At 32.6% G+C, this 27,818-nt stretch overlaps 1 protein-coding gene across 1 annotated transcript in view; it reads left to right on the top strand.

Moving 5' to 3' along the window:
• MCTP2 (multiple C2 and transmembrane domain containing 2) overlaps positions 1-27,818 on the top strand; it is a 185,918-nt gene that overhangs the window by 95,373 nt on the left and 62,727 nt on the right. The window contains exons 13-15 of the mRNA XM_044660134.1: positions 10,720-10,821; positions 12,541-12,615; positions 14,717-14,836. Coding sequence (XP_044516069.1) covers positions 10,720-10,821; positions 12,541-12,615; positions 14,717-14,836 — 297 coding nt within the window. The remainder of the gene's footprint in view (positions 1-10,719; positions 10,822-12,540; positions 12,616-14,716; positions 14,837-27,818) is intronic.

The raw sequence follows: 27,818 nt of genomic DNA, 5'->3' as shown, positions 1-27,818 counted from the left end.
TCTCTCTCTCTCTCTCTCTCTCTCTCTCTCTCTCTCTCTCTCTCTCTCTCTCTCTCTCTCTCTGCCTCTCTCTAGACACACACACACACACATACAAATATAAACTCGTCTAATTAATATATATGAACTCTTTTCTAACTCATATGTACATATATGTATTGCCAAAGAGTTAGAGGAAAATGCACACACAAATATACATGTGTACATGTATTTACACATATAGACATGATATATGTGCATGTATATGCCTGTTTCTTAGAATTAAATACCAAATATTTTGTTGCAATAATCTATGGACTCTTGTAGGAGGAGAATAATTCAGTAATCTATTGATATATTGTAATTATAGAGACAACTAAGTCTTCCTTAGTGAGAGGAAGCTTTAAATATAATTTTTGGTTTTATTTTCTGTCTTAGAACTAATATTGTGTATTGGTTCCAAGGCAGAAGAGTTGTAAGGGCCAGGCAATGGGGATTAAGTGATTTGCCCAGGGTCACATGGCTAGGAAGAATTTGAGGCTAGATTTGAACCTATGGCCTCCCATCTCTAGACCTGGCTTTCCATCCACTAAGCTGCCCCCTTTAAATATATCTTAATGAAAGCATTCAAAGGAGCAAAAGATGACTAGTGTCTTTTAATGGTAATTGGGAAGAAACATGGAAAAGATGGGTACTAAACTCATCCTAAACAATTTAATGTACATGTCCATTTTTATTTGGTAAGGTCTTCTACTTTGGTTATTTATTGACATTGTTAGTTTCTTAGCTATTTGTTGGTATGCTATAATTTGTTGGTAGACATTTTGCCCCTTCTTCAGCCAATGTACCTTTATCTATTTCTTCCCCAAGATATACATTTTTAAAAACAATTCAGCATATTTTACTAGATAGAGTTAGTCTATTTTTTAAAAATAATTCTTCTGCATCACATGAAGTGCCATTTGATGTTTACAGGGGAAAGGGAGGATTGGTGCACCTCTTAAAATCTTTTATTCTCTTTTTGATCACTTTGCTAATTTTTCCCCAAGTCCTAATATCCCTGATGTTACTGGAAGAGAGGGGCTGGAGCATCTGCTCTCCTGTAGAATCTGTTCTTGCCAAATGCTATATATGATTAGCATCAGGCAATGTGGGCTATAGAGGAAAGATCTTAATTTGGAATTTTCTTTTTCTTTTTTTTTATTAGGACATTGTCAATTATTCCTTAAAGGATTCATGTTAAAAAAAAAGGATGTTTTGTTGAAATTTGCATGTTGTTCAGTTACTTTGGAGGAAAAGAGTTCTTTAATCTAATCTCTTTCTCTTTGATTCATTGATTTTTCCACATAATTCCTTTAGGCTTATACATTTCTCTTTTCTGGTGATCACAGTTAACATCTTTGGTTTCTCTCTTGTTCATAAAACCATTTTTTTTTTTGGTATATAACCAGGAAGTTTACTTTTTCCTTTAATCCATACTGTCCATTTGCTTAAAAGTGAGCACTAAGGAAATACCTCCTAGATTGCTTAATTATTTTTCTCCTTCTCTCTCAACCCCCACAAAAGGATTAGTAATTCTCAAACATTTGATGCCTTTATTATTCCTGGAGTTAGAAATCACCTATGCATCTATGGTTTTCATGAAATGTCCTGATCTTTTACAATTTATCTAATCAATGTTTTCCTTCATCTCTTTGCTAAAAAAAAAAAGAGTTTAATGTGTCCTCTATGGGAGGTCCTTTTATGGGATATAACCCATTCTCATGATCTTGGCAGCCATTTCTTTTAGATTATGACATAACACTTCTTGGTGTCTATCAGATTTGACTCCCTACCACTAGAATGTGTACTCATTAGAAGTGTGGTCTCTGTTATTTACTGTTTGTCCTTGCCTTTGTTATCTTTGATGTTACTTTGCACAAGGAACGATATCATTGTATTAATGTTATAAATAAATAAATAAGTCAGTGACAGTAGTATCCTCTTTGCTTTACTCATAGCCTGGCTTTTCACCACCAGCACTCAGCATATTCTCTTTTGAGATTTACTTTATCTCCATCAACCAATTGACTCCTTGTCACATTCTTTCTTCAGGATTTCATCAAGTTGTTCATGATCTTCCTCTCTATACCAATCCCTTTATAATTGAGATTTTCAAAATATAATTCATTCATCCCCTCAAACATCCTGGTCTCCTTCTTAGTTCTTCAATCTCCTCCTCCAATGATCTCCATAGACATGCTACCATAATTATAAACAGGGATGGTCATACTCTTGATATTGACATTTATATATGTTTCATCTGCAGTTTACAAAATTGTTACATTCTTTTGGTATTAATGTCCTACTTCTTTATCTTGCATACTGTCTTTTGATATTCCCTTCATCTTCATCATCTTGTGGACTCCTTGTCAGATCCTTTCTCTCCACCTCTCAAAAAAATCCCTTTCTTATTCCCTGTTCTCTCATTTGATTTAGACCATGATGCAGATAATGTACTTTCTCTTTGTCAAAGGGATTCCTTTTTTTTTATTTCATCCCCTCTCTCTTATTCCTACTCTTCTCTCTCAATCATTCCATTAGCCTTCAATCTTGCTTTATCCACTCTTTTCTCTATTACCTACAGGTTTTCCCAGGTTTCCCCTGATTCAGCCATTCCCTCAATATTTCATCTTATATATCTCCTCTCTTCCTTTTACAACCACAAACCCTGAAAGGGTCTACATTCATTACTTTCATTTTCTTACCTTATACTGACTTCTCAGTGATTGTCCATTTAACATATACATGAGAGGAATCCCCACATCTAAAACATTAATTTTTTTACTACAGAAGTTACATTGTGTAATTATACTGTCTTATGTGACTGAAAAAAACTTAAGTGAAAAATGTGATATTTAGATTAAAACATTTTAAAACATTAGATTAAAACATTTCTAGGTACTAAATATGAGATTTTAAAACTTGTACATTTAAAGGTATCCTATTTATTTAAAATTTTTATCTTTTCCTTTGCTCTACAGTCCTAAAACCAAATGACTAAAAATAGAATTATACCATTGTTGCAGTCTATTCTTTCCAGCTGCTTAGCATTTCACATGTTAAAAAAATGTATTTATTTTTTCTACCTGAAGGAGACCTATTCCAATTGTTCTAGGCTGGTTTTTGTACCACACAGCCAATAGAATTTCATAAAGGTTACTGAGAAATAATGATAAGAATGAAATGAATCTTAATTGAGCCATCTAAGCCATCTAGATAACCTAGTCCTTATAATTTATATGTATTGAGAGAGTTAAGGTGATTAGATTTTACCCACCTGTCTTATCAACATATTGAAAACACAAAAATATTGTGGTTCAGTAATTTTTAGTCATCTCTGAATCTTCATGACCCTATTTGGGGTTTTCTTGGCAAAAGTATGGAAGTGATTTGCCATTTTCTTCTCCTGCTCATTTTACAAATGAAGAACTGAGGCAAACAGGATTAAGTGACTTGCCCAGGGTCACATAGGTAGTTTCTGAGGCCAGATTTAAACTCAGAAAGAGGAGTCTTCCTGAATTCATGCCCCATACTCTATCTATTTAACCACCTAGCTATAAACCAATGTATTGTAATTCTTTAAAATAAATTTTAATAACTTTTTAAAACATAATTTTTAATATCAGAAAAATAAGTAAAATGTCTTAAAATAAGAAGTCACCAACAATTCAGTTAATTCTTGATCAGCAAAGTTTCTGTCTAAATAGATAGAACTGGCACTTTTTGTTTATTTTGTATATCTTTATGTAGGCATATCTGTTTGCTAGTTATTTCCTTCCAAAAGAATGTGAATCAACTCCTTCAGAGTAGAGACTTCCATTTGCATTATTAGCACCTAGCCTAGTACTGATAGTATTTTATAAATCTTGTTTAGTTGAATCCAAATAAAATGATTCCTTAATGAAAAATGTAAGTTATTAGCTCTAGGATAATTAGATAAACTAGTAACCAAATCACAAGCCATGATACTTTCAAAAACTTAAGGAAAGGGGTTTGTATACATATATATTTATGTTTTACATATTTATGTATTTTAAATAAAAGGTCTAAATTTTTATGGGGTAGGTTATATATTAAGTCTGGCACATACTCTTTGGTCTTACTCAAAATGTAATATTTAAATAAAATGTCCATAGCTTATTAAAGAGTCTGCTCTTAAAACATAATTATGAGTCCACTTTAGTTTTAGTGAAGCCATTGTGTTGTCTGCCTAATGCTTCATTCTATATACTGTACTCCTTAAATTAGTTGTAAAAAATTCTAGAAAAATGTTACTTGATTTTTAGTAAAGGAATCTCACATGGTATTTATGGATTTAATTCTGTTCAATTTTACTATAATGTTTTGCAAAACGCTTTATTTAAAATATAATCATGTTTATAGAATATCACATAATAGATATCAAAATTTAATTCAAGAATACATGAAAATCTGTTTGATTTGTTATCTATATTTCCTTATCTCCTGGTCACTTGTTAATCTGTAACAATCTGTTTTCCTGACTCTATTACTTACTCAACCAAAACTATTTTTTCATGGTTAACAATTTTCTTTTTAGTTCTAAATCCACTGCCTTTTTCTCATTATTCCACATTCTTTGACTTCTCTACTCTTTTTGACTCTGTTGACCACTCTTCTTCTCCTGGATATTTTCTTCTCTTTTGGTTTTCATAATACTGTTTTTAGTTTTCTTCCTATCAGCCTGACCATTGCATTCCAACCCCCTTCACTACATAATTTTCCATTGTCAAGTCAGTAACTGTCGATCACCCTCAAGACTGTATTACAGATCCTCTTCTCTCTCTTTTCTAAAAGTTAACAATTTGGATGACTCTGTCTTAATATAATTACTTGTAATCTTAAGTATTTAGTTGTGTATATTTTTAAACATTATTTTTGAGAAGAGGTCCATAGGCTTTACTATAGTACTAGCAGGGCTGATCACACACACACACACACACACACACACACACACACACACACACACCGCTATTCTGTACCCTCTTTTGTTCTTTAAAATACCATTAGTTCACATGTATTTCATTATCTTTTTGTAGATGACTCCCAAATCTACATGTCCAAGAATGATTTGTCTCTCTGAAACTTCAGACTTGTAGTGCTATATGCTATACGCCTGCTGGTCTATCCAGGTATCCCCTGATTATTCCCAAAGTCAATGTTCCTAAACTAAGATTCATAATCTTCTTCCTCCAAAATCTATGACTTCCCTATTTCTGTGGAAGACACTCAACCTTGGTATTTCATTCTTGGGGTTTCCTACTCTGACTCACTCCCAGTATCTAATCAGGTGGGAAGCCTTATCATTTCTATATCATGTTTCTTACAGTTGTTCCTTTTGTACAGCCCCATTTATGTAGCCACTGTACTAGTTCTGGCCTGTTCACTGGTCTGCTTAAAAGTCATGACCAAAAAAAGAGTCTAGAAATATTTTTAAAAATCTTAAAGAGAAAACTTCCTAGATTTATTAGAACTTGAAACAAAAGAACACACTGGTCAACTGAAAAGAAAATATCACAAAATTAACAGACCCAGGAACAACTTAGCTAAAACCCAGAGTTTCCAGATCAAAGAAAAAAAATATTGTAGCATCCAGAAATAAATAATTTAATTACCAACAAGACACAGTCAGAACCACAAAATTTAGCAAGCATTAGTAAAAAGAAGCAGAGAGCTTGGGATGTATTCTCCCAGAAGATAATGGAAATAGAGTTATAGTTGATAAAAACTTATCCAGCAAAACTAAGTCAAATCCTAAAGTGGAAAACATGAACCTTTGGTGCAATATAGGACTACCCTGCAGTCCTGATGAGAAACCCAGAACTTTGTAGAATCTTTGATATTCAAATACGAGAGTTAATAGAAACATATAGAAGTAAATGTGAATGAACAACAATAAAGTATTAAATAAGGACAGCTTACATTCTAATTTTGATCCACATCCCCTCTCAACTTTATCATGTTCCAGAGTTATAGAAGTTGTAGAAGTCCTAAAAGTGATTCTATTATGTCATGATGATCCAAAAAGAAGAATCAGAAAGGAGGAGATTATAGTAGGTGTGTGAGGAAAAAGAAAGAATACGGAAAGTTGTAGAATATTATCTCACATATTTGGAGAGTACATGTAGGTCTATACAAACAAGGAATAAGTTGGTGGGGAAGTGCCTGACATTTTAACTTCACTCTCATTTGAATTGATCTAAATAGGGAAGAATATGCATGCCCATACATCCAGTTGGATTGAGTATAAAATACATTTCATTCTGCAGGGAAATAAGAGGGAAAGAGAAGAAGAAAGGAGGAATAGAGAATGGATGGATTTAGAGGAAAAGAAATAATTCTTAACAAAGCAAAACAAACTTTAATAATGTAAAAATATTTTTAGATACTTTTGTGGAGGCCAAAAATTAGAATCTGAGTGGGAATGGTTGCCCATCAATGTGGAACTGGCTGAAAAAATTATGATATATAAATGGGATGAAATACTATTGTGCTGTAAAAAATAATAAAGGAAATACTTTCAGAGAAATATCTGAGAAAATTTCTATGAGTTGATGCAGAATAAGTAGTACCAGGAAAGATAAAAACTTTATTCAATGATAACAGTATAATAAAGATAAACAACTTTGAAAATTTTAGAGACTCTGATCATTGTAATGGTTAGCCATGATTCAAGAAGATTAATAATGAAAAATATTACCCACTTCCTCAAAGAAAAGTGAACAAGAACATACAGAAAGACTCAAACACCTACACATGCACTTAAGCTATTCATGTTTATAACAGAGATTTTGTTTTTCTTTCTTTTTCATTTGGGAGGAAGGAAGAATAGGAAAAAAAAGGTTTTTTGTTTGTTTTGTTTTGTTTTACTGATTGGATTGGAATTGGAATTTTACTGATTGGAAAAAATATATAATTTTTTAAAAAAGACTATTCACATGTAGGAGATAACTTTAGAATAATAAAGAATGATTCTAATCCTGAATGTTAAAAAAAAACAGATCCAGTGTCTTATAAATGTTTATATTGTATTGTGGCATTTTTTTTGTAAGTAACCTCAAATTTATCTATGTGCTCAAGTAAAATTATCATGAGAAATCAGTGCTATTGAATCATCCTGGTAGAGTGAGTATGTAGAGAGATGACTTCAGAGTCAGAAAGACCTGGGGTTCAATGGTGTCTCCTCACTCACCATAGCTGCATAATTCTGGACCAAACCCTTAAACTCTCATTGCCTCTAGGCATCTTTCTAAAAGTATAAAATGCAGAGAAGATGCTCATCTCTTTTGAGATAGGTAATTAACTTCTCCTCTTACACTGATAAATACCAAGTCTGGCACAAAAATAAAATTGATATACCTTTTTAAAAGTCACATTTTAATGCATTAGCTGTTAAACCCCATCTTTAAGGTAGGATTGTTTAAATTTTCTGATAAAAGGAGTACAAAAAGTAGATACTATTTTGCCAAAGGTTCAAAGGTATAAAAAGCCAATGCTTTGCTATAAGGCAAGTTTGTTGGTCTGTGAATCTATCACATTCCATGGGCATCTGTGGGGACAGTAACTAGCTGTGCCTATTACAACAGTTTCAGTTAATTAGGTTTATAGAGCAATTTTTCTAGAATTGCTTGTACCTAATAAACATCCATGCTTTAAATTTGCATTTGCATTTCCAATTAAATATTTACCCAAGTTCCACTACTGGTTGTAAGTTTGGAGGTTTGCACATTCTAATAGACAGACTTTCTCCATCATAATTTTGGAGGCTAACTACTCTGCCCTTAATATAAATGCAAAAACACACAGTCAGATCTATAAAAGCAACACCATGGTGCCCTTATTAACATTTCTTACTTATTATCATATGGTTTGTCCCTATATCATTGAAAATAATACTGATTCTAAATTGTGCTAGAATGTGACCTACCTACCAACTGAGATTTGATTCATTTTCTTCTTTACTGTGCTTGGCTTTATAACCTCTTCTCATTGCATTCAACAGGATGGTGACTTTCTACTGTGCATCAGCTGGAACAAACTAGGTTATCATACCATTGCTACATTAAACTGTTTTTTTTCCCTTTTGTGTTCAGTGAAAGGTGCCTGATGAAGTAATGTTACCTTATTTCCAATTATTCTCTTTTTTTATGAAGGTCAAACAACTGAGAAATTAATATGAATCTTTAGTGTTGGATTGAACTATAATTGCATATCTTTCCTACATAAGCCAAGCTGATAGTTTTATTCCTTGATATTAATTCTGATTATCTTCCCCATTGAATCAGGTGGTGATAGCTTGCATCAATGCAATTCTAAATGAAGGATAATGATAACTTTTAGCACAAAAGAAATGTTCCAGCTAAGAAAAGAGAATGTTTTCTGTGTCCTTGGACACCAATCTCTTTTGTGTAGGGATCTGTATGACCACTTAACTTTGTCACGCAAATTAATGAATCCAGAACATGTATATACATGAAAACTATTTTGTATCCTGGAATCACTGACTATTAAAGCTGGAAAAGGATCGTCTAGCCTAACATAATCATTTTTTCAAATGAAAAAGCCTGAGATCCAGAAAGAATAAGTGAGGGTGCTCCAAGTTATATAAATTAGTGGGACAGCCAGGTCTTAAAAGTTTTTAATGTCAGTCATTAAACTCCATTATAATATCAGAGGATCATGTGTAACACCCTTTTTTGAACATAGGCTTGAGATTTTTTTTTAACTTAGTGTTAATTTAGTTCCAGAAAACTAGCAAAATTCGCCTACATCTTTTGTCATCAGAAATATTGCAGTTAATTTTAGTTTGAAGACTTAGTAGTTTTGGCTATCATAAATATATGTTAATAGAAGTGATTTATCTCTTAGCTCTAAAATCATTTGGGATGTTTTAATTTAAAACTTAGAATTGAAAATCTGTGAACTCATCGATCCCCCCCCCCTTATGTTTAAAAGCATACATATAAGAATTATGGGAGCTAGGATGCCCCAGAATTTTTTCCCTAGGGTTTAAAGTTCCACCAAAGAAAGCAGAGTGAAAAATGAGGAAATATCTTATGTATTTTATTGGCTATTGTTTTGCAGTTTGAATAACTAAGTATAAAATATATTTCAAAATGCTTTTTATAAGTCTATGGCAAAATAATTCCCAAGGTAAATGGGCAGCACTTTTGTCAATTCTGTCCTTTCTACTTAAAAAAAGGAGAGTTTGGTAGGAACACAAATAGTGGAATATTTCTCTAACTTAATTCACTAAAGGATAAAGTGATCCAGGTTTTGGCTTAGAAGTTAAAATTGGCAACTTCACATTGATGCAATAGTTCAATCCTAAACAAGGAAAAAAACAGTTACTTAGGAAATCAGAAACCGTATTCCCTACTTTGTCATGGTTTTTTCCCATTAAGAATTTTTATCCTTAAAGTTGTCCAAATTGACCCCACGTAGCATTTCAGAACTGATTGGAATTGCCAGGCAAATGTGATATGACTGTAGCTTAAATCAGAGCAAAGGTAGGTTAAAATCAAGTTGGCATGTTGTCATACTTTTTTTTTTTCAGACATAAAAGATCCCATGTTCAATAACTGAAACTGTGGATAAAAACAGAAACTCAGATTCCTGTTTGAACACTGTTCAGGAAGGATAACAGTTTTTTATGGGGCACTTCTTCCTCTTAGCCACTGGCTAGAAAAACTATCTTTCTGCTGAAAAGCTCTGAAATCCAAGGGAGGTGGGGTGGCTTTGGAAAGGAAAATGACCTCTCCCTTGTAATGTGAAATTGTTGTTTTCCCTAGTGACTTATTTAACTCATTTCCACCACTGTTTATATGAACACTTGTACTAAATTCATGCATTGACAGCAATAGTCATTTAAAATATGGTTGAAATTTCATGCCCTCAAATTTCCCCTGTTATCTTTAATCTTTGATCATTATGATCCCAAATGGAGCGTTTGGTGAGTTGCAGCTTTATGTGCTACCATCTAGAATTAACTGGTCTGCTTCCTAAAAAGCCAAATGTTTAATCAATACATATACTACTGTGTATAATAAAAACATTGGTGCCATCAAATTTGAAGAGCGAAGGCCTTTAACTTGAGCCAAATAGTTTCCAAAATGGTAAGGGAGATGTTTTTCATAGATGTCTAATGTGCTGGGGCCAACAGTCAGATTAGTGCATGGAACTGATTTCACATACTGGCAGGAAGAAGCTATCAGAGGGATTTGTTTATTTTGAATGTTTATCAGGACATGGTGTATTTCTAACCTGTTCTACACCTCACTTTTAGCTGTGTTGATTTATTTATTTAATTTAGATTGTGCCCTGGCTAATGGCAAACTTGTTCTTTTTTAATAAACCAAAATTTTGGTGACCTTTTGGATCTTTAGAAGATAAGTTCTCATTTTGAATTGCTAATAAAGTAAGCTGATTGTTTTCCATTAACACATTGGCTTTCAGGGCAGATTTTTCAGATTGGTTATTATTGTAGTGTAGCTCCACAAACTACATCAGTGTGGAATTAAAAGTTGGATTGTAATAGGTTTAATCTGCAGTTTAATATTTGTTCCATTGGTGGTCATTTTATATTTTCGACTTTGAAGAGATGACACTCTTTTGGTAGCCATTTAAAACCCAGAAGAGAGACTGCTCATCAATATATATTTTATCTTTTATTCATGATAGATTAGAGATGGGCAGCAAAGTTGCTATGTACTGAAGAATAAAGATTTAGAACAAGCTTCAAAAGGAGTTATTTATTTGGAAATGGATGTCATATATAATCCGGTAAGTCTATATGGAGCTCCTCTTTCCTGTTCTCCATAACCAATCTATGGAATTCTTTGGCACCCACTTTCCAGTGGGGCATTGGCCATTAGATATAAAGTCAAACGTAAATCATCCCAAACCTGGTTGCACTTAAAAGGAGGAGTGAACATTTTATTTTGTTCTTAAAGCTCCAATGTCTGTCACAAAAGAAAATTATTTTGCTTACTTTATTGTCAGCTATATTGTGAGCAGTGAGAGAGATGACCCAATTATTAAAGTTTGCCTGTTGTCAACCTTGAAAAACATAGAACCATCAAAGTAGTTACAAAAGAACAAGTCTTTAATCAGGACAAGGGAGACATACCACCTTACTACACTAAGCTCTGAGACTCTGGGAAAATGCACCACAAATGGGAATGCCCATCATGGGAATTTCCAAGGAACTGAAGAACTTGGAGTCTAACATATATTTTGGGGAATAAAGAAAAGGAACCTTACCAGGGAGGGAAGAGTTCAGCCTAAGGTGGAATTAACTGGGAGGGACTAGATTGGGTGGGAGAAACTTCTAAGACAAAAGGGTACTTAAGATTAGATTATATCTACTACTCCTATCTAGGCTGAGATCCTTGTATACTTAAAGTTTTATTGTTCAGTCTAGCACAAACCTACCATGCCTATCTAGTGTGTTTCAGGGGTACCTGAAGGTTTCATAAAAAAAAAAATTGTTCCTGTTTTGCTTCAGAGTAAAAGCTACTGTGTTAAATCAAAGTATCACAGCTCACACATGCATACTTTCAGTGTATTTAAGTAATTCTTTCAATACTTAGTTTTATACTTAGTGTTTCACAATTTAATTTACAATTTCATTTAACAAATTAATTTACAATTGGTGTCTAACAATTGGCACCTATCTTTCCTCAGTCTCATGTATTTGAATGGCCTTCATCCAAAAGAGAAGTCAAGAAAATGTCCATGATTATACTGTAGAGAACATCTTGGGCTCTAGGCCACCAATATTCACTCCTCTTTCCCTAACTCCCTCTCTCCCTATCAATACATGCTCTGCAAAGGCCACCATGAAATTGCATGTTTCCTTTTTCCCTCTATACTTTAGTATAGCTCTGATCATTTCTATCTTAATGATAAATACTCAAGTAGAAAAAGAATGAATTAATTTTAAAAATGAGTATAACCAATCTGAAACTAAATATATTCTTTTGAAAGCACCAATAATTCAATTTATTATAATTCAGTCCTATGAAAAATAACAGAAATATATAGAGAAAGGACCTAGAATTCAAAATTAATTTGCCCCTTACACTAAATATCAAGAACTGACTTTTTGTTGCTAGAAGTTGTGAGGTCAGTTTGGTTAACGGTATGTTTAGGGTTAGGACCATTAAGTACAACTGTAGTTAAAAAGCTTCCACTGATTTAGGAAAGTGTTGAGATAATTTTAAATAATCTTGCATTCCAACTTGACCTGCCCAAAGGTGTCACTAAATCAAGTCCATTGAAAAGCTTATAGGGCAGTACTAATGTTCTGATTTCCTCTCAGGCCTTGGCTTTATCCTTGTAGGTCCATTACTTATTGATGCTTCCTACCCAAAAAACATGACTGTCAAAATGTAGTAATTTCTGTTTTAAAAATTTGTCTATTGCAAAAGAAGTTAGTGTAAAAGCTGCCATTTCATATATATATATATATATATATATATGTATATATTTTTTTTTTAGGTAAAAGCAAGCATTAGAACCTTTACACCCAGAGAAAAGCGCTTTGTTGAAGATAGCCGCAAACTTTCCAAAAAGGTAGGTCAATATCTTCTTATTTGTATACTTAGCATTATAGGTTGCAATTTGGTGTTTTTCTTTTTTTTTTTTTAAGTACCTGAAAGCTATAACTTCAATGAGGTGTTCACCAGGGTGTTAAAGAAAGGGGGAGAAAAGGGAAGGGATGAGAGAGAAGAGAATGAGAGGAGGAAAAAGGAATCTACTGGATTAAATTGAAGTAATCAAATCATGAGTCTCTCTCTCTCCCTCTATCTGTCCCTCTGTCTGTCTCTCTGTCTCTCCCTCTCTCTTTTTCTCATTTCTTATAATTTAAGGAACATGTCATTATTGATTTATTAATCACCTGCATTAATGCCTTAATTGTCCTATCTAAGTCTTTTATTGATGGTCCTTTTAAACTAATAAGCTTTTATGGCCATGATGTCAATAACTAAATTAACAGTGTGGGAGAAGAGAATGTATAGCAAAGGGTCAGTTAATGATTCTTCAGTATGATCTTCACCCATGGTCTCTGACTATTTTGGGTTTGAGTACAGGGTTAAATGCTGTGGCTTTCTGCCCTCTTTTGAACAAAATACCTTTCCTCTGGCTGATGCACTTAGTTCCTCTCTCATCATTTCAAAGAAAAGTGAAGATAAGGTCATGCTAAAGGAAGTACCACATTTTTACTGTGACCTTTGCATTCTTTTTCAAAGTCCCTCCCTATCCTATTCAGAGACAATTCAGGATTTTATTCTGTACCTATTGTCTCTCTTCAGTTGTATCACAAAGAACAAAGTGTCCCTTTTTAAAGTGTTTATTACTTCCACCATTTCCTGTGTAGGGAACAGCTGTGGATTACATAAAATAGTTAAAAATATCCACAATGACATCTTATCACCCTTTGGGTTTCTAAAAAACCATAAAGTGCACATACTAAAAATTTGGAATGTCTTCTGAAATTAAGCAAATTTTGTCAAGACCACCATAATATCGAATATTTGTTTCAAGTAACTTGTTATTTTCTTAAATTTTCTTAAATTCCTTAAATCACAACTTGTGGACTTTAAAAATATTTATTGCTTTTTAAATTTACTTGAATATAAAAATTGTAAAAGTAAAATGAATTATTTGGTTTTCAAACAAATTGAAATAAAAAATCACTGACCTATGTAGAAGTTGGGACATTCTAGGTCTTGTTTTGTTACTAGCTGGGTGGCCTTCGGAAAATCTCTTCCCTTGTCTGAGCTTTAATTCATTCGACTTAAAAATAAAGTATTTTGATTAGATGATTTCTTAAGATTCATCCTAGCTCTAAATTTATTTGAACTTATGATCAATTTTGTCATATTTTTAAAATTTTATTTTTTAACATGCTAAAAACCCAAACAACTCTAATGAGCAGATTTTGAATAGTCACTGGGACAGAAGTCATAGAATTATGAAATGAAAGAGCTAGAAGAGAACTTTAAGTTGTCTCATTCAACTCCCTGATTTTGGAGAGACTAAGGTCAAGATAAGTTCTGTTGCTTTGGCAAGTACACACAGTAATTTACTGTTAGGGTTACAATCATAATTCAGGTTTACTAGCTGCCAGCTCTTTTTTTTCCCCCTTCTATGACACTAGGCTTCCTCTTTCTCTGTTTTGGTGAGCCAGTGATATATGTTAAGATATAATAACTTTAATTCTTTTTTTTCTTGCCTTTTCCCTGGTTGAACCTTTACCTACTATGACATTTATTATAGACATTGCTTCTTACCAGTTGCATCAGGCAGAGAACTCAAGAACATTTCATGGTAAAGCTCTCTTCCCTTTAATGTCTTTACAAACAAATAAAACCCAGCAGTTCCTAATGGCTTTATCAATGTAAAAAGCATTTTTTATAGTGACTGATAAAAAATATGAATTTTTCCTTCAGAAGAATCCTTGAATACTTTAAGTATTTTTCACCTTGTGAATGATGAGATATCAGAAATAAAACTTCAGATGAAATCTAAGGATTGTTTTCAAAGTTTAGTTAAAAGAGAAGGAATCAGAAAATGTGTAAAATATAGGACAAACTATCATACAAATGGATGCAAAAGAAGGATTTGCATTCAACTCTTTCCTTTTTCTTGTTTTCTTCTAACCATTTATCAGATTTTATCAAGGGATGTTGATCGTGTGAAAAAAATCACTATGGCAATATGGAATACAGTACAGTTTCTTAAAAGCTGTTTCCAGTGGGAATCTACATTGAGGAGTATAATAGCCTTCATGGTAAGTGGTCTTCCCTTGTTGCAGAAAGCAGAAAATATTTTTTTATTCTTAAGTATCAAAATCAAGTAAAATGGCCTGATTAACTTAGCATCTTAGAGAAGTATTCCATATTAGTGATATTTCCATCTATGTAGGATTGCTCAGTACCATAGTAATGGTCTTTTTAACCTATCCTTGTACTCAAATTGTTTTTTCCAGGGTTCCTAAAGATATTTTAATTGTTAAATTCTATAGACTCTTCTCAGTTCTCCAGCTACTTGACCTATGCAGCTTTTGTCAATCATTCCCTCTTCCTAGATACTCTTTCTTCTCATAGCATCTGTGACATTATCCTGGTTCTCCTTCCAACTGTGGAACTATTCCTTCTCAAGATCATTTGTTAGATCACAGGATCATACATTAAGAGTTGGAAGAGACCTCACAGGTAATCTAATCCAACAGTTCTAATTTATGAATTACAAAACAGGATCCCCACCCCTCAAAAACTTTAAGTCTGTTGCCTAAGGTCAATAAGGTAATAAACAAAAGAGATTAAATTGAACTCATGTCATCTGAATCCAAATCCAAAATTTTTTCTAATATACCACATTCTTATCCACTATTATGGGCATATTCCTAAAGAATCTATCCTTTTTATTTCCTCTCTATAGATTATCTCTAGGTAATTTCATCAGGATTCAATTTTTTACCTCTAGCCAGATCATTTCCTAATATTCATATATCTATATCATCTATCTATGTATCTTTCTCTATTGAGAGATATATCTCTATATTAAAGTTAGATATATCTCAGAGATAAAGATATATGGCTCAATTTCTATTATCTATCTATATCAATAAATAGATCTTTAGAGAGATATTTAATATAGATATTTATGTCTAAAGAGAACAATATATATAGAGATATCTCTAATGAAAGAGATATCTAGATAGATGAAAGATGAATGATAGAAATATAGATAGATGATAGAGACAGGATATAGATATTTGGGAATTATTAACTGAACATGAAAATCATCTATATTTTCATAGATAGATGATATCAAGGTAGATAAAGATAGTTCATTTTGAATCTCTTTCCTGAACTTTAATACCACATCATTGAGTAATGGATATTTTCTCCTGGATGTACTAATTAGCATCTATACACAGTATGTTCAAAATGGGAATCATTACTGCCCCCCTCAATTTTTCTGTTTCTATTGAAGGTGCCATGTCCTTTGAACCTAGGTTTACAACCTTGGAATCATCCTTGGCTCTTCTCTCTTCATGACATACCCTTTCATATCCATTATATAGTTTATCTCCACAATATATATTTTGAATCATTTCCTTTTACTCCGTTCACATTCCTCCCTGAACTTAGATCCCAATCACTTCTTATTTAGACTTTCCTTCCTCCTTCTAGTTTTATATGCCTCTAGTCTGTCTTCCACACAAATGCCAAATCAATATGCATAAAGAACAAATCTAGGGCAGTTGGGTAGCTCAGTGGATTGAGAGTCAGGCCTAGAGACGGGAGATCCTAGGTTCAAATCCAGCCTCAGACACTTCCCAGTTGTGTGACCCTGGGCAAGTCACTTGACCCCAATTGCCCACCCTTACCACTCTTCCACCAAGGAACCAATACACAGAAGTTAAGGGTTTAAAAAAAAAAAAAAGAACAAATCTGACCATGTCACTTCTCAGATCAGCAGTCTTCAGTGGATCCCTACTGACATTAGGATGAAATATAAATAACCTTGTTTGTCATTTAAAGCCCTTCAAATCTCAGGGCTGCCTACCTTTCCATAATTTTATATCCTCTACATTCCAAGAAAAATTGCTTTCAGAACTCATGCCCCTTCCATTCTCTTTACCTTTGCATGAACTGTGTTCTCTGCCTGAAATGCAGATCTCCTTTATCATCTTTACCGAATCTTAATTTCTTTTAAGCCTTCATTCAGGTACCACCTCAGATGTGAAATACTTCCTGATCCTATTTCTTAGTGCTTTTTTCTCCTTAAGTTATTTTCAATTTATTCATCTGTATATGTGTTTTGTGTGTGTGTGTGTGTGTGTGTGTGTGTGTGTGTGTGTGTGTGTGTGTATCCCAAAGCAATATTGGGGTGGAGCAGGGAGGCAATCAATAATTATACTAATTTTTTCTGGAGAATTAATGCAATTTGGGATCAATTTATTACTGACGATCCTATTTTCATCCCACGCACATTTGTGACATAGTAAAGAGAGGGCTAAGCTTGGAGTCAGGAAGACATGGATTCAAATTCTTTCTTTGCCACTTTATAACTAACTCAATGACAATGGATATATATTTGGGCCGTTATATACTCATCTTCAAAAAGTAGATGAGAATATGTGTCATATGTCAAAAAATGTTAATTGTCCTCTCCCGTAGATCCAATTTAGTTATTTAAAGTTGAAAAACTTGAAGTGACATTGGTACAATGTATCATTATTTAGAATCAAGGTCCCATGGAATAAGGTGGTTTTGAAGTTGTAATGAACAATTCTAAGTCTTTCCTTTTTGATGAGGATGGGCTGTGTTTACTTCCATAGTTGATATTTTGTTTTATCTGGCTGAAGATACTGTCAGTTTGCCTTCAGTTAAGTCGGACATTATTATTTTTTGTTTGTTTATCTGTTGCTACTTTGAAGTTGCCAAAGATACTGGTTTCAAGAAAATATTTTAGTATGATCGTTAATCAATGTTTCTCTATTCTTGTCTTTATTTCCCTGATTTTCATTCCTTACATTTCTTGTGTTGGTGGCCACTTACCCATAGTGATTAGTTTCTTACTTTAGGTTCCCCCTCAACTCTAGCATAAAATTGCATTAACTCGCAGGCACAGGGAAATATGAAACTTGTTTACTTCATGTGTCCACTAGCCCCTAAATGATGTAGAGGGTTTTTACTTGTTACGTATATTGCAGTTTAAAGTACCAGAGTTTGGGGAAGAGAAATATGGTGACCCTTAAAGGAATTTCTGTAGGAAAAATTTTAAAATACTGATTAATGGGTGACATGGTCATTTGCCTCCTTCTGATAGTAATCCACTTTGTTTTTTGGCTAAACAGTAACAATTTTGCCAGGATGAAAAGAACAATTCACAGTGTAACTTTAACATTTTTCAAGATCACAGAATTCAGAATTAAAGATGGACAAATAGCTTTGGTGGTCTCTAAAAGCCTAATTTAACAAAGATGCAATTATGCCCATGAAAATATGGTTATGTCACAATAGGTGCAGTGAGTTATTTCTATCATGTGTTATTTAAAACAAAAAAAAAGTTGGATAATCCTATAAGTAAAGATTTCCCACTTGCCTTCTAGCTGTAATAGAATGGAAGACTTGGGAATAGGTCTAATATGTTTTTTTCCCTTTTTTCAATTTCTAAAGTTCATTTGAAATGGCTAATTTTATGATAATTTCTCAACTGAAGTTTCATTGACCATCAGTAGCACATATTATTACCAACCATATGGACATATCATTCACTAAATGGCACTTGAGGATTCAAGTAAAAAAGTTTGAAGAATATACCTGATACATGAAATATAGTCAATCATTACTTTAGTTGATGCTAATTTGTTTTTGCCAAACAATTTTTTGGTTTTGCACACCAGCTCAGGGGCCTTTGAAAGAGTCCAGAGGCCTTTCCTCTTTGTTCATTTCACTATTTAGCGTATGCTATTTTCCTGATTAATAGAAGCATCTTTACTGTTGCCATTACATGATTTAAATACAAAATGCAAGATGTTGTTACTGTTGTAGGTTTTTTATTCAATAATATGACACTTTCTTTATATTTAAAATGTCTCATATTTAAAAATTATTGACTAAATTCTTGGTTGTCCTGGGCAAAGTATTAAGTTGAAATGTAATAAATATGATCATTTTTAGAGTCTTTTCCTCCCTATACTAGAAATTGCATGAGGGTAATACATTCTAAGAATAATTTATCCTTAGTTAAAAAATTAAAACCTGACATTGGCTAATATTTGGTGCACTAAATTGAGAGTAACATGGGCCTTCCTTTTAAATGCATTTCTAGCCTCCCCAAAAAGATCTAAAGTCTAAAGTATCTAAAAGATACTTCAAAACAATAAGATTGAAGGAGTATTTTGTTTTGTTTTGTATTTTTTCTTGCCTTCTTTCTAGTTAATATCATTCTGCTTTTGCTATTTTACCTTGTGATTAACTTCAGATTACAAGGATGTCATAAAATGATATTTTACATATTCCAGCTATTAATATTAGATTATATGTAACCAAACCATGTTTCTCAAGCATTATATAATATAACTTGTAGGGAAATCAGTAATTACAAATAAAACATTTTCTCTTATCTCTTAAAATTCTTATCATTTTGATATATGTTTTGTCTGAGCTTTTGCATAGTCATGTGAGAATTTTGTTTTTATTTTTTGTGCTACCAGGGGACACTGTAGTTTACAACAGAAATAAGTCTGTATATTTGAGTGTGTATTTATATAATTTTTGAGTATAGCTAGGGCTTCAGTTTGCCTCAGTCTCCTCATCTGCAAATCTAGGAAATAATAGTGTCTACCTCCCAGGGTTGTTGTGTGGATCAAATGAGATTATATTTAATACAGTCCCTGGTACAAATGTTTTTGTTGTCCTTGCTCAGTCATTCAGTTGTTTCTGACTTTTTGTTACCCTATGGACCAAACTGTTTGTGGGGTTTTCTTGGCAAAGACACTGGAATGATTTGCCATTTCCTTCTCCAGTAGATTAAGGCAAACAAAGGTTAAATGACTTGCCCATGATCACAGAATTAGTAAATATCTGAGACTGGATTTGAACTGAGATCTTCTTGACTCCATCCTGTTAATTTTTATAAATCATCTAAAAATCCATTATATGTATCTTGGTTATATGGATTTGCTATAGTCAAAAAATTCATTACCAAAATGGTCAGACTAATGAAAATAAGCCCTTCCATACTCAGACAAGCTGATGTCCAGAAAGCAAATACATAACTGTTACCAGACCTATACATGAAGCCTTTCAAGCATCATAGATATTGCTAGAGTTTTCAGTGTGCTGACTTACTTTTTCAAAAATCCAGGATCCTCTCTACACATCGATGAAAAAGAAGATAATTTTTGGCAGCTAGGTGGCACAGTGAATAGATCATCTTGATTTTTTTAAAAACAGTAATCAAAGGGTTTAATTTTCAGGGTTTCAATTATGAGCTATTACTTAAAGAAGCTTAAAACAACAGTAAGATGAAGAGCAACTTTATTCTAATTGTATGGCACTGCATTTGTGAAGTGGCAGTATATTTTCCATAGATGCATGTTTTTCTGAGTGTATAATTAGGGAAATATTATAAGATAAATAGACCTTTTCTTATTTAAAAAATAATGCACAGAATGGAGCAAGTTGAAGAGAAAAAATATGACAATAGAGGTCATAAGGAATGAAAAGTTGACTTGTATGCTTTTCAGAATTGTTGGTCTGACAAGAGGGAATACATATTTGACACCTTTAATAAGTGATTCTAAACATTGTACTTGGAATAGAAGAATATTCAATAGATATGACCTTTGAAAGGGGATGAACAAATGGAGTATAACTATGTTTAGAGAAATGACATTTTAATAATCTTTAAGGATCCTTAGTCATTTATAAAGGTGTAGATACTAAAAGTTTAATTTTTCTTTACATATTGAAATATCAACTTATTTACAAGTTAGTCTGCCTGCATTTGACTAAGCTTGCAGGTTCTACATGTTTCCTCTAAACCATTATCCCACTACCTCATCCCAACAATGTCTGATATAGATGTTTTAAAACAAATATTACTGTCTATTCTGTTTTTCTTTTTCTTTCTTTTTTATTTTTACAATTCTAGAGTGTCAGAATTGTCAGACAACTGAGCACATTTCCATCAATAGAGACATTTATTTTAGGGCAAAGTTCTTTTGGCATCCTTATATGTCAACTTCATTACATACGTGCCTAAAGTAAAATTGTAATGTTGACATGATTTTTATTTTGTCTAGCCTATTGAAAAGCATCTTTCAAAAATTCATTGGAAGTGTTAGATGAATAATATATTTTAAAATATTTTAAAGTTAATTTTCACAGGGTATTTGAGGAATCATCCATCATTGCACATTGTGATTACAATTTTTTGCAACATAATTGCACCTTCTATTGACAGCATTTCAGGCATCAACAATAATTATGGCCTTTAATAAAAATTATAGTAATTGAATTAAAAAGATAATCTGTTGAAAATTAAAAGGACATTGTAAACTTTTTAAATGTCTTTGTTGTTGCTGTTTATATATTTTTTTCCATTTTAAAATGGAATTAAAGCTAGAAAGAAAAAAATGGAATTACAATTATACTTATTAAAATCCCATAGAACCAGAAAAGTATTGTTAACCTATCTCTGTGTTGAGCTTTCAAAGCTGCCTGCTAGATTATAGTCTAGGAGTGACATAAAGTTCTACTCATTCATCTCAACTTTTATATAATGCAATGAGTGTTAGCTAGCCTCTATTATTATAGACCTGACCCCTCACTTTGTTAAAGCACTTCTATCATTACCTGCCACTTTTCATGCTTTTCCAGGTAAGACCATAAGCAGAAACTATCCACAGCCAAGGTGAATCTTTTCTTTTGGGCTGTTGCTTGACTATAATGAGATCAATCAAGTTTATTTCACTTATGACTTAAATTGCTCCTTTTTAAAAGCAAGGCTTTGGAAATGTAATCTAATATTGAATTGAGCTTAACTTTGGTTATATATGGATGTTGAAAAAAGATTCTTCAAAAAATAATTGGCTGAGAAAATGACTAAGAACATTGAATGTGTATATATTTGTTAATTCTTTATTTTTTGACAAATCATCAGGGAATGATTTTGTACTTCATACAGTCACAGATTTATTTTTTTTTTAATCCTTACCTTCCATCTTGGAGTCAATACTGCGTATTGGCTCCAAGGCAGAAGAGTGGTAAGGGTAGGCAATGGGTGTCAGATGACTTGTCCAGGATCACACAGCTGGGAAGTGTCTGAGGCTGGATTTGAACCTAGGACCTCCCGTCTCTAGGCCTGACTCTCAATCCACTGAGCTATCCAGCTGCCCCCCAGTCACAGATTCAAACAGTTTTGGATTTCAAAGTAAGTTGGCCAACTGGTCCAATTCATGCTTCACTGAATTCTTCATATTCATCATTTCTTGTGGCAGAGTAAAATTTAATTACATTCATGTGTCATTTGTTCAGCCAGTCCTCAGTGGATGGGCATCTACTTTATTTTAGTTTTTTGCTACCATAATAATTGCTGTTACAAATATTTTGATCTCAAGTAACATTTTATTTTTGCCGAGCTTGAGATATTTACCTCACCATGAGCATTCTTGGTAAAAGATTTTAGACATAGTCACTTTCTTAGCAGAATTAGAATTTATTTTCTAGACCACTTAAACCAACTCTTAGCTACAGCTCTGATGTATTATTGTGATTATACTATATTAATATGGCTATGTAAGTTATTAAAGCTTAAATTAAAACTGTGCTGACTTTTAGAACACATTATTTCAAAATAGCATACATCGATGGTTCCCTGTCTTTTTTCATGTTTTCCAGTTTTCTAGGAGTAAGATAAAGACAAAGGTTATTTTGATTTTCTATCCTCTTATTATATTTTGGGACAGTATTATATACTTAATAGTTTTCAGGGATTTTTTTTTTTAGAACTGGTCACTCATATCCTTGCATCACTTATTTAATGGGGTAAAAGCTTTGGGTCTGCATAAATACATATATACATAAATACATGCATACATATATATACATACACATGCAAGTGTGTGTGAATGTATGTATGCATGCATGTTTTGTTTTTTATTTATTTTTCAGACATATTCAACTCTTTGTAACTAAATTTGGGGTTTTGTTGGCAAAAAAAAAAAAAAAAAAGAATCTTCCTGACTAGTCCTGGCACTCTATCTCTGTGTTTCCTATCTACCCTGTATGTATATTTATTATTCATGTATTGTGAATATCAGCCCTTAAAAGAGATATCTTATTAAAAGTTTTCTCCTCTAATTAATAGCTTTCCTTCTTATCTTAGTTGTATTGATTTTGCTAGTATAGAAGCTTTTTAAATACATAGAATCAAAATCTTCCATTTTATATTTGCATGATTATCTCTATTTCTTATTTACTTAAGAATTATTACCCAGGCATAGCTATGAAAGGTATCTGATCTGGTATTCTTCTAATTTGGGCAAGGAGGTGACCATAATTAATCAGATCATGTATCCATTTTGAGCTTATTGTAGTTTATGATGCAAGAGGTTGATATAAACCTAATTTCTGTCAAATTAGAAGCAAGGAACATTTTAAAATGATATTTAATGATTCATGTACAGATGTTTCTTTCCTTTTAGCCAAATTGATTTGTTCCAGGCAGAATATTATCATATCAAGTGACTTTACTACACTTATTTTAGCACATTCAATATGGGAAGGGTAAATACATTTTTACATGATCATCCAGATTATTAAAATAGTTGTTGTACCCGAGTCACAAATTAGAAGTTCAATTATTAACTGTACTTTAAATTAAATTACTTAAATGCTCCATATGTTTAGTTTTCTTGTGTACTGAAAAACAGAATTGAGTTGACAACTTCCAGACAGTTAATGTAACATCTATTCCTTATTGTGGGATTTTAAAATAAATTAGATTTTTTAAAAATTTTGAGTAATATCCTTACTTCCTTATCAAGGCAAAAAGGGTCTCTAAAATTGTTGAAAGTCCTTTTCAAAAAGTTGAGGAATGACATCATAAGGAAAAGTAAGAATGATTTTAATTAAACATTTTATTAAAACCTTTATATTAGATATTACTGTAACCAAAAGAAGTTATTTGTGCTGAAGTACATTCATATCACTTAATGTCAATGCATAAAATATGTATATTTTCATGTTACTACATGTAAATAGCATTTTCATTAGGATCCTTTGTCCATTCATTTTAATTAACTTTTCCATTTACATATAGTGATATATTTGTACTTAAGATTTTTTGTGCTTTGCATTATTTTATGAAGCTATTTTTATATTTCTTTGTATACCTTATATTTGTCCTAATCATGTATTCCATGTTTTATTACATTTTATTTAACCATCAACCTGTTGTTAAACATTTAGATTGTTTTCTGCTTTTGCTATTAAATACTCCTAATAAATCATTTGAACCCCTCTTTTGTCATTAATCTTGATAATATTTTCAAGGGATATGCACCAAAATGAATTATTGGTTTACAAAGGGTAATTATTTTGCAATGTTTGCTGGCCAATATCAGATTCCATTCCCCACAATATTCAAAATGTTTTAATCCTACCAGCAGTGGAATGATGTACATCATAATACTACAAATGTTGAGTTTTGTTGCTTTTAATTATTGTTTCTGCAGTTTGATGGTTATGATAGGTTTCCACAGTTATTTAATTTTACATTTCTCTGATTATTAGTGAAGTCAAGCATCTTTCCTTGATACAATTTTTAAAGTTGTGTGTTTTTTTTTAAATGACTAGTTTATAGGCTTGATTATCCCATTTTGGATTGACAATGACATTTTCAATGAAGACATTTTGTATACTTACATTTTATATTTGATTCACTAAGGATATGAACAGTTTGGCTTGTTCAGAACGTCAAATTCTATGTCACACTGCTAAATTTTTTTCAGCAAAAGAGCCAATTAAAATTGGAATTTGAAGACCTAATACCAATGGTAATCATAATCCTATGTCAAATTTAAATCCCCCCAAAGGTTGTTACAAAATTAGAAACAGATTTTAAGGTGTGAGGCCAATAAGTTTTCCTCAACTATATCCAGCCACTTTCCACAGTAAATAGAATATTTTACCTTTGATTACATTTCATTTACTTAGACTCTAAGATTACAGTTTATCATATATAAAATAATAAAAATAACCCTTCCTTTCTGTGTGACTAAAAAAATACAAATAAAGTAAATACTAACTTCTATGATATAAGCCTGGGAAATTCAGAGAATTATACCAGTCAATTCAATTTAATAAAAAAAATTGTGTATTATGATATTCAAGGCATTTTATTAGGTACTTGGGAATACAAAAGCAAAAGTGAGGCTTTCCCTACCCTCAAGAAGCTTATAGAACTTATGTTTTAGGGTGTATGTTTGTGTTTTGGTGTTTGTACAGAAAAATGTTAAGTAAATTGATGTGGGTGGGGGCACTTAGACCTAGGAGGATCAAGGAAGACTTTGTGCATTAGGTGGCACCTAAGCTGACCCTTAAAGGAGGAGGTAAGGTTCTTTCAAGATAGATAAGGAAAATATATTCTAGGTATATGTCTGTACTAAGGCATGATAAGAAAATTGGGTACAATGAAGTTGTTATATTAGGTGAACACAATAGAGACAAATTTTGATCTGATATAAGAAGAAATACTATCTAATATTATAGCTATCAATAAATAAAATGAGCCACCTGAGGAAGTAGTGGATTTCCCCCTCCTCATAGGTCTTTAAGCAAAGGCTCGATGAACATAGGTATTTTGTCAACTTTATTCATTTTTGCGAATGAATTGGAGTAGAGGTCCCTTTCAACTCTGAAATTCTGTGATTATGAGTATCAAGTTTAGGAAAAAAGCTATTAAGCCAATTTATCTTAAAGGTCATGTAAGAGAATAATATGAAAGAAAAATTGGACAATTAGATAGGTACCAGGCTGTATAGAGAGCCTTAAATAACAGAAATGTAGATTTTTTTTTTTATTATATCCTAGTAGTAACAGGAAAGCATTTTAAGCACTAACATGACATGGTAACTCCTGTGCCTTAGAAAAATTACTTTGTCATCTCTGTGGAAGATGAATTAGAGAGGGTAAGAAGAATCTCAGTACATACTCATTTACTTTGATATAAAAAGAAACTGATCTTACCCGTTGTGGTATGTCCCTTTTTGCATAAGTATGCAAATGTTTTGTCATCCTAAATAATTTTTATCCATATCTTTCCACAATTCCTCCACAATTAATTAAGCTGAGAGTATACATGGTCAGTACTCTTATTCTTTTGATATTTCACTGGGTACCAGTTTAGGTTATATTTAATCCTTTTTTATATTTCCTTGACGATACATGCTTCCACAAAACTTTACATATGAAGGTCATATTTGCAGATTATTATGAAAATCACCACTGCTGAGTGGTCTTCCTATTGATGGAGGATTGAATTCAGTTTTGAAGGACCAAAATACACTCTTTGAATCTTTAGGATACATCATTATTAATCAGATCCTTTCTTAAATGTACTATGAGTCGTGACTTTGGAGCATATATAAGTTATTATAGACCTCATATTGCACCTGCTTTGTGGAACATGAACAAGGCACAAAAACACCAGATCATCTTCCCTTCACCTTTATCACCCATAATATACACAAAAGAAGACAAAGATTGTACGAAGGGAGACTCCAGACTACCAGGGATAAACTGCTAAGGTCTTCCAGCCTACTCACCATTTCTTTCCCCCAACTTTTCTTGGATCATTCATCAGCAGTAAATCATTAGAAGTTTGCTTTCATACATGTCCTTCTCTGTGCCCCAATGTAAGTGCAGTTTCTGAAGCTCAATTCTTCTAGTTTTACTGAGCTATATTATTTTACTTTGTCACTAACTTCTGAATATAATATGTGGTAGTCAACTTACTCCCAACTTTTGCCCTTGGAGCACCTGAATTTTGATTCTTTTGAGACTGTAGTATCCAAAAATTTGTCCTGGAATATAATGGAATAAAAACAGAAAAAAACTGGCATTTTAACAGAAAGCATTTGCAAAAGCGAGCAGCTTAATAGTGTGAAAGCTCTGAACAAAATAATATATTATCCTTTTGTCTATTTATTATCCAGTTCATTGTCCGTTGCTCATTCAATAAACATTTATTTAGTGCTGTATTCCAAACATTGTGCTAAGCAACCTAGATACAAAAAAAAATTCAAAAGACAGTCATTGCTTCTCAAGGATCTCTCAATCTAATGAGAAAGATAATAAACAAATGTACACAAACTAAAAACAGAATAAAATGGAAATAATTACAAAAGATAATATACTAGTATTGGACTGGGAAAGGTTTCCTGTAGAAAACTGAATGTTATTTGAAATGCAAAGGAAGTTAGGGAAACCAGTAGGCAGAGATGAGCTGGGAGAACATTCCAAGCATAAGGGAAAAGCCAGAGAAAATGCATAGAGTTCAGAAATGGGGTATCTTGTTTGGGGATTATTAAGGAATCTAGTGTCACTAGATTGAAGAGTAAGTGGAAGAGAGTAAGGTATATGAAGGCTGGAAAAGTAGGAGGAGACTAGGTAATGAAGGGCATTGAATTGCAAACAAATTTATATTTGATCCTATAGGTAATAGGGAGCCATAGGATTTTGAGTAGGAAAGGACATAATTGGACCTACATTTTAGGAAAATCACTTTTTGTCTGAATGGAGAAACATGGTGAATATTACTTTTTTCTAGTCATTCTGCTTTATGTGTCTGAGTATTAACATCGAAGATACACAGTATCTAAGAATACAACATTTAGCTCTGTGGAAAGATAGAAAGATGAAAATACATCGCCCTCCCCCCTAACTCCACGAATACTTTTTATATAAATTTTATTATGGTTGGTCAGTTAAAAAGCATTTAAATAAGCACATACCATATGCCAGGCACTCTGGTGAGCCCTGTGGATATAAAAAAAAGCAAAAACTTGCTTCCCGGAAACTCCCAGTCCACATTCTAATAGAGGACACCCCTTGTAACATACTATCTACATAAAAGATAAGAAAATAATATGGAAATAAATTAAAATGGCCTCGGAAGGAAGGGTCTGATGTGGGGAAGGAAAGGAAAGACCTCCCTCAAAAAAGGGTCACAGAGTCAAGAAAACACCA

This window comes from Gracilinanus agilis, chromosome 2 (assembly GCF_016433145.1).
Source record: "Gracilinanus agilis isolate LMUSP501 chromosome 2, AgileGrace, whole genome shotgun sequence".
In the NCBI taxonomy this organism is placed as follows: domain Eukaryota; kingdom Metazoa; phylum Chordata; class Mammalia; order Didelphimorphia; family Didelphidae; genus Gracilinanus; species Gracilinanus agilis.
This window is presented reverse-complemented; position numbering and strand designations above follow the sequence as displayed.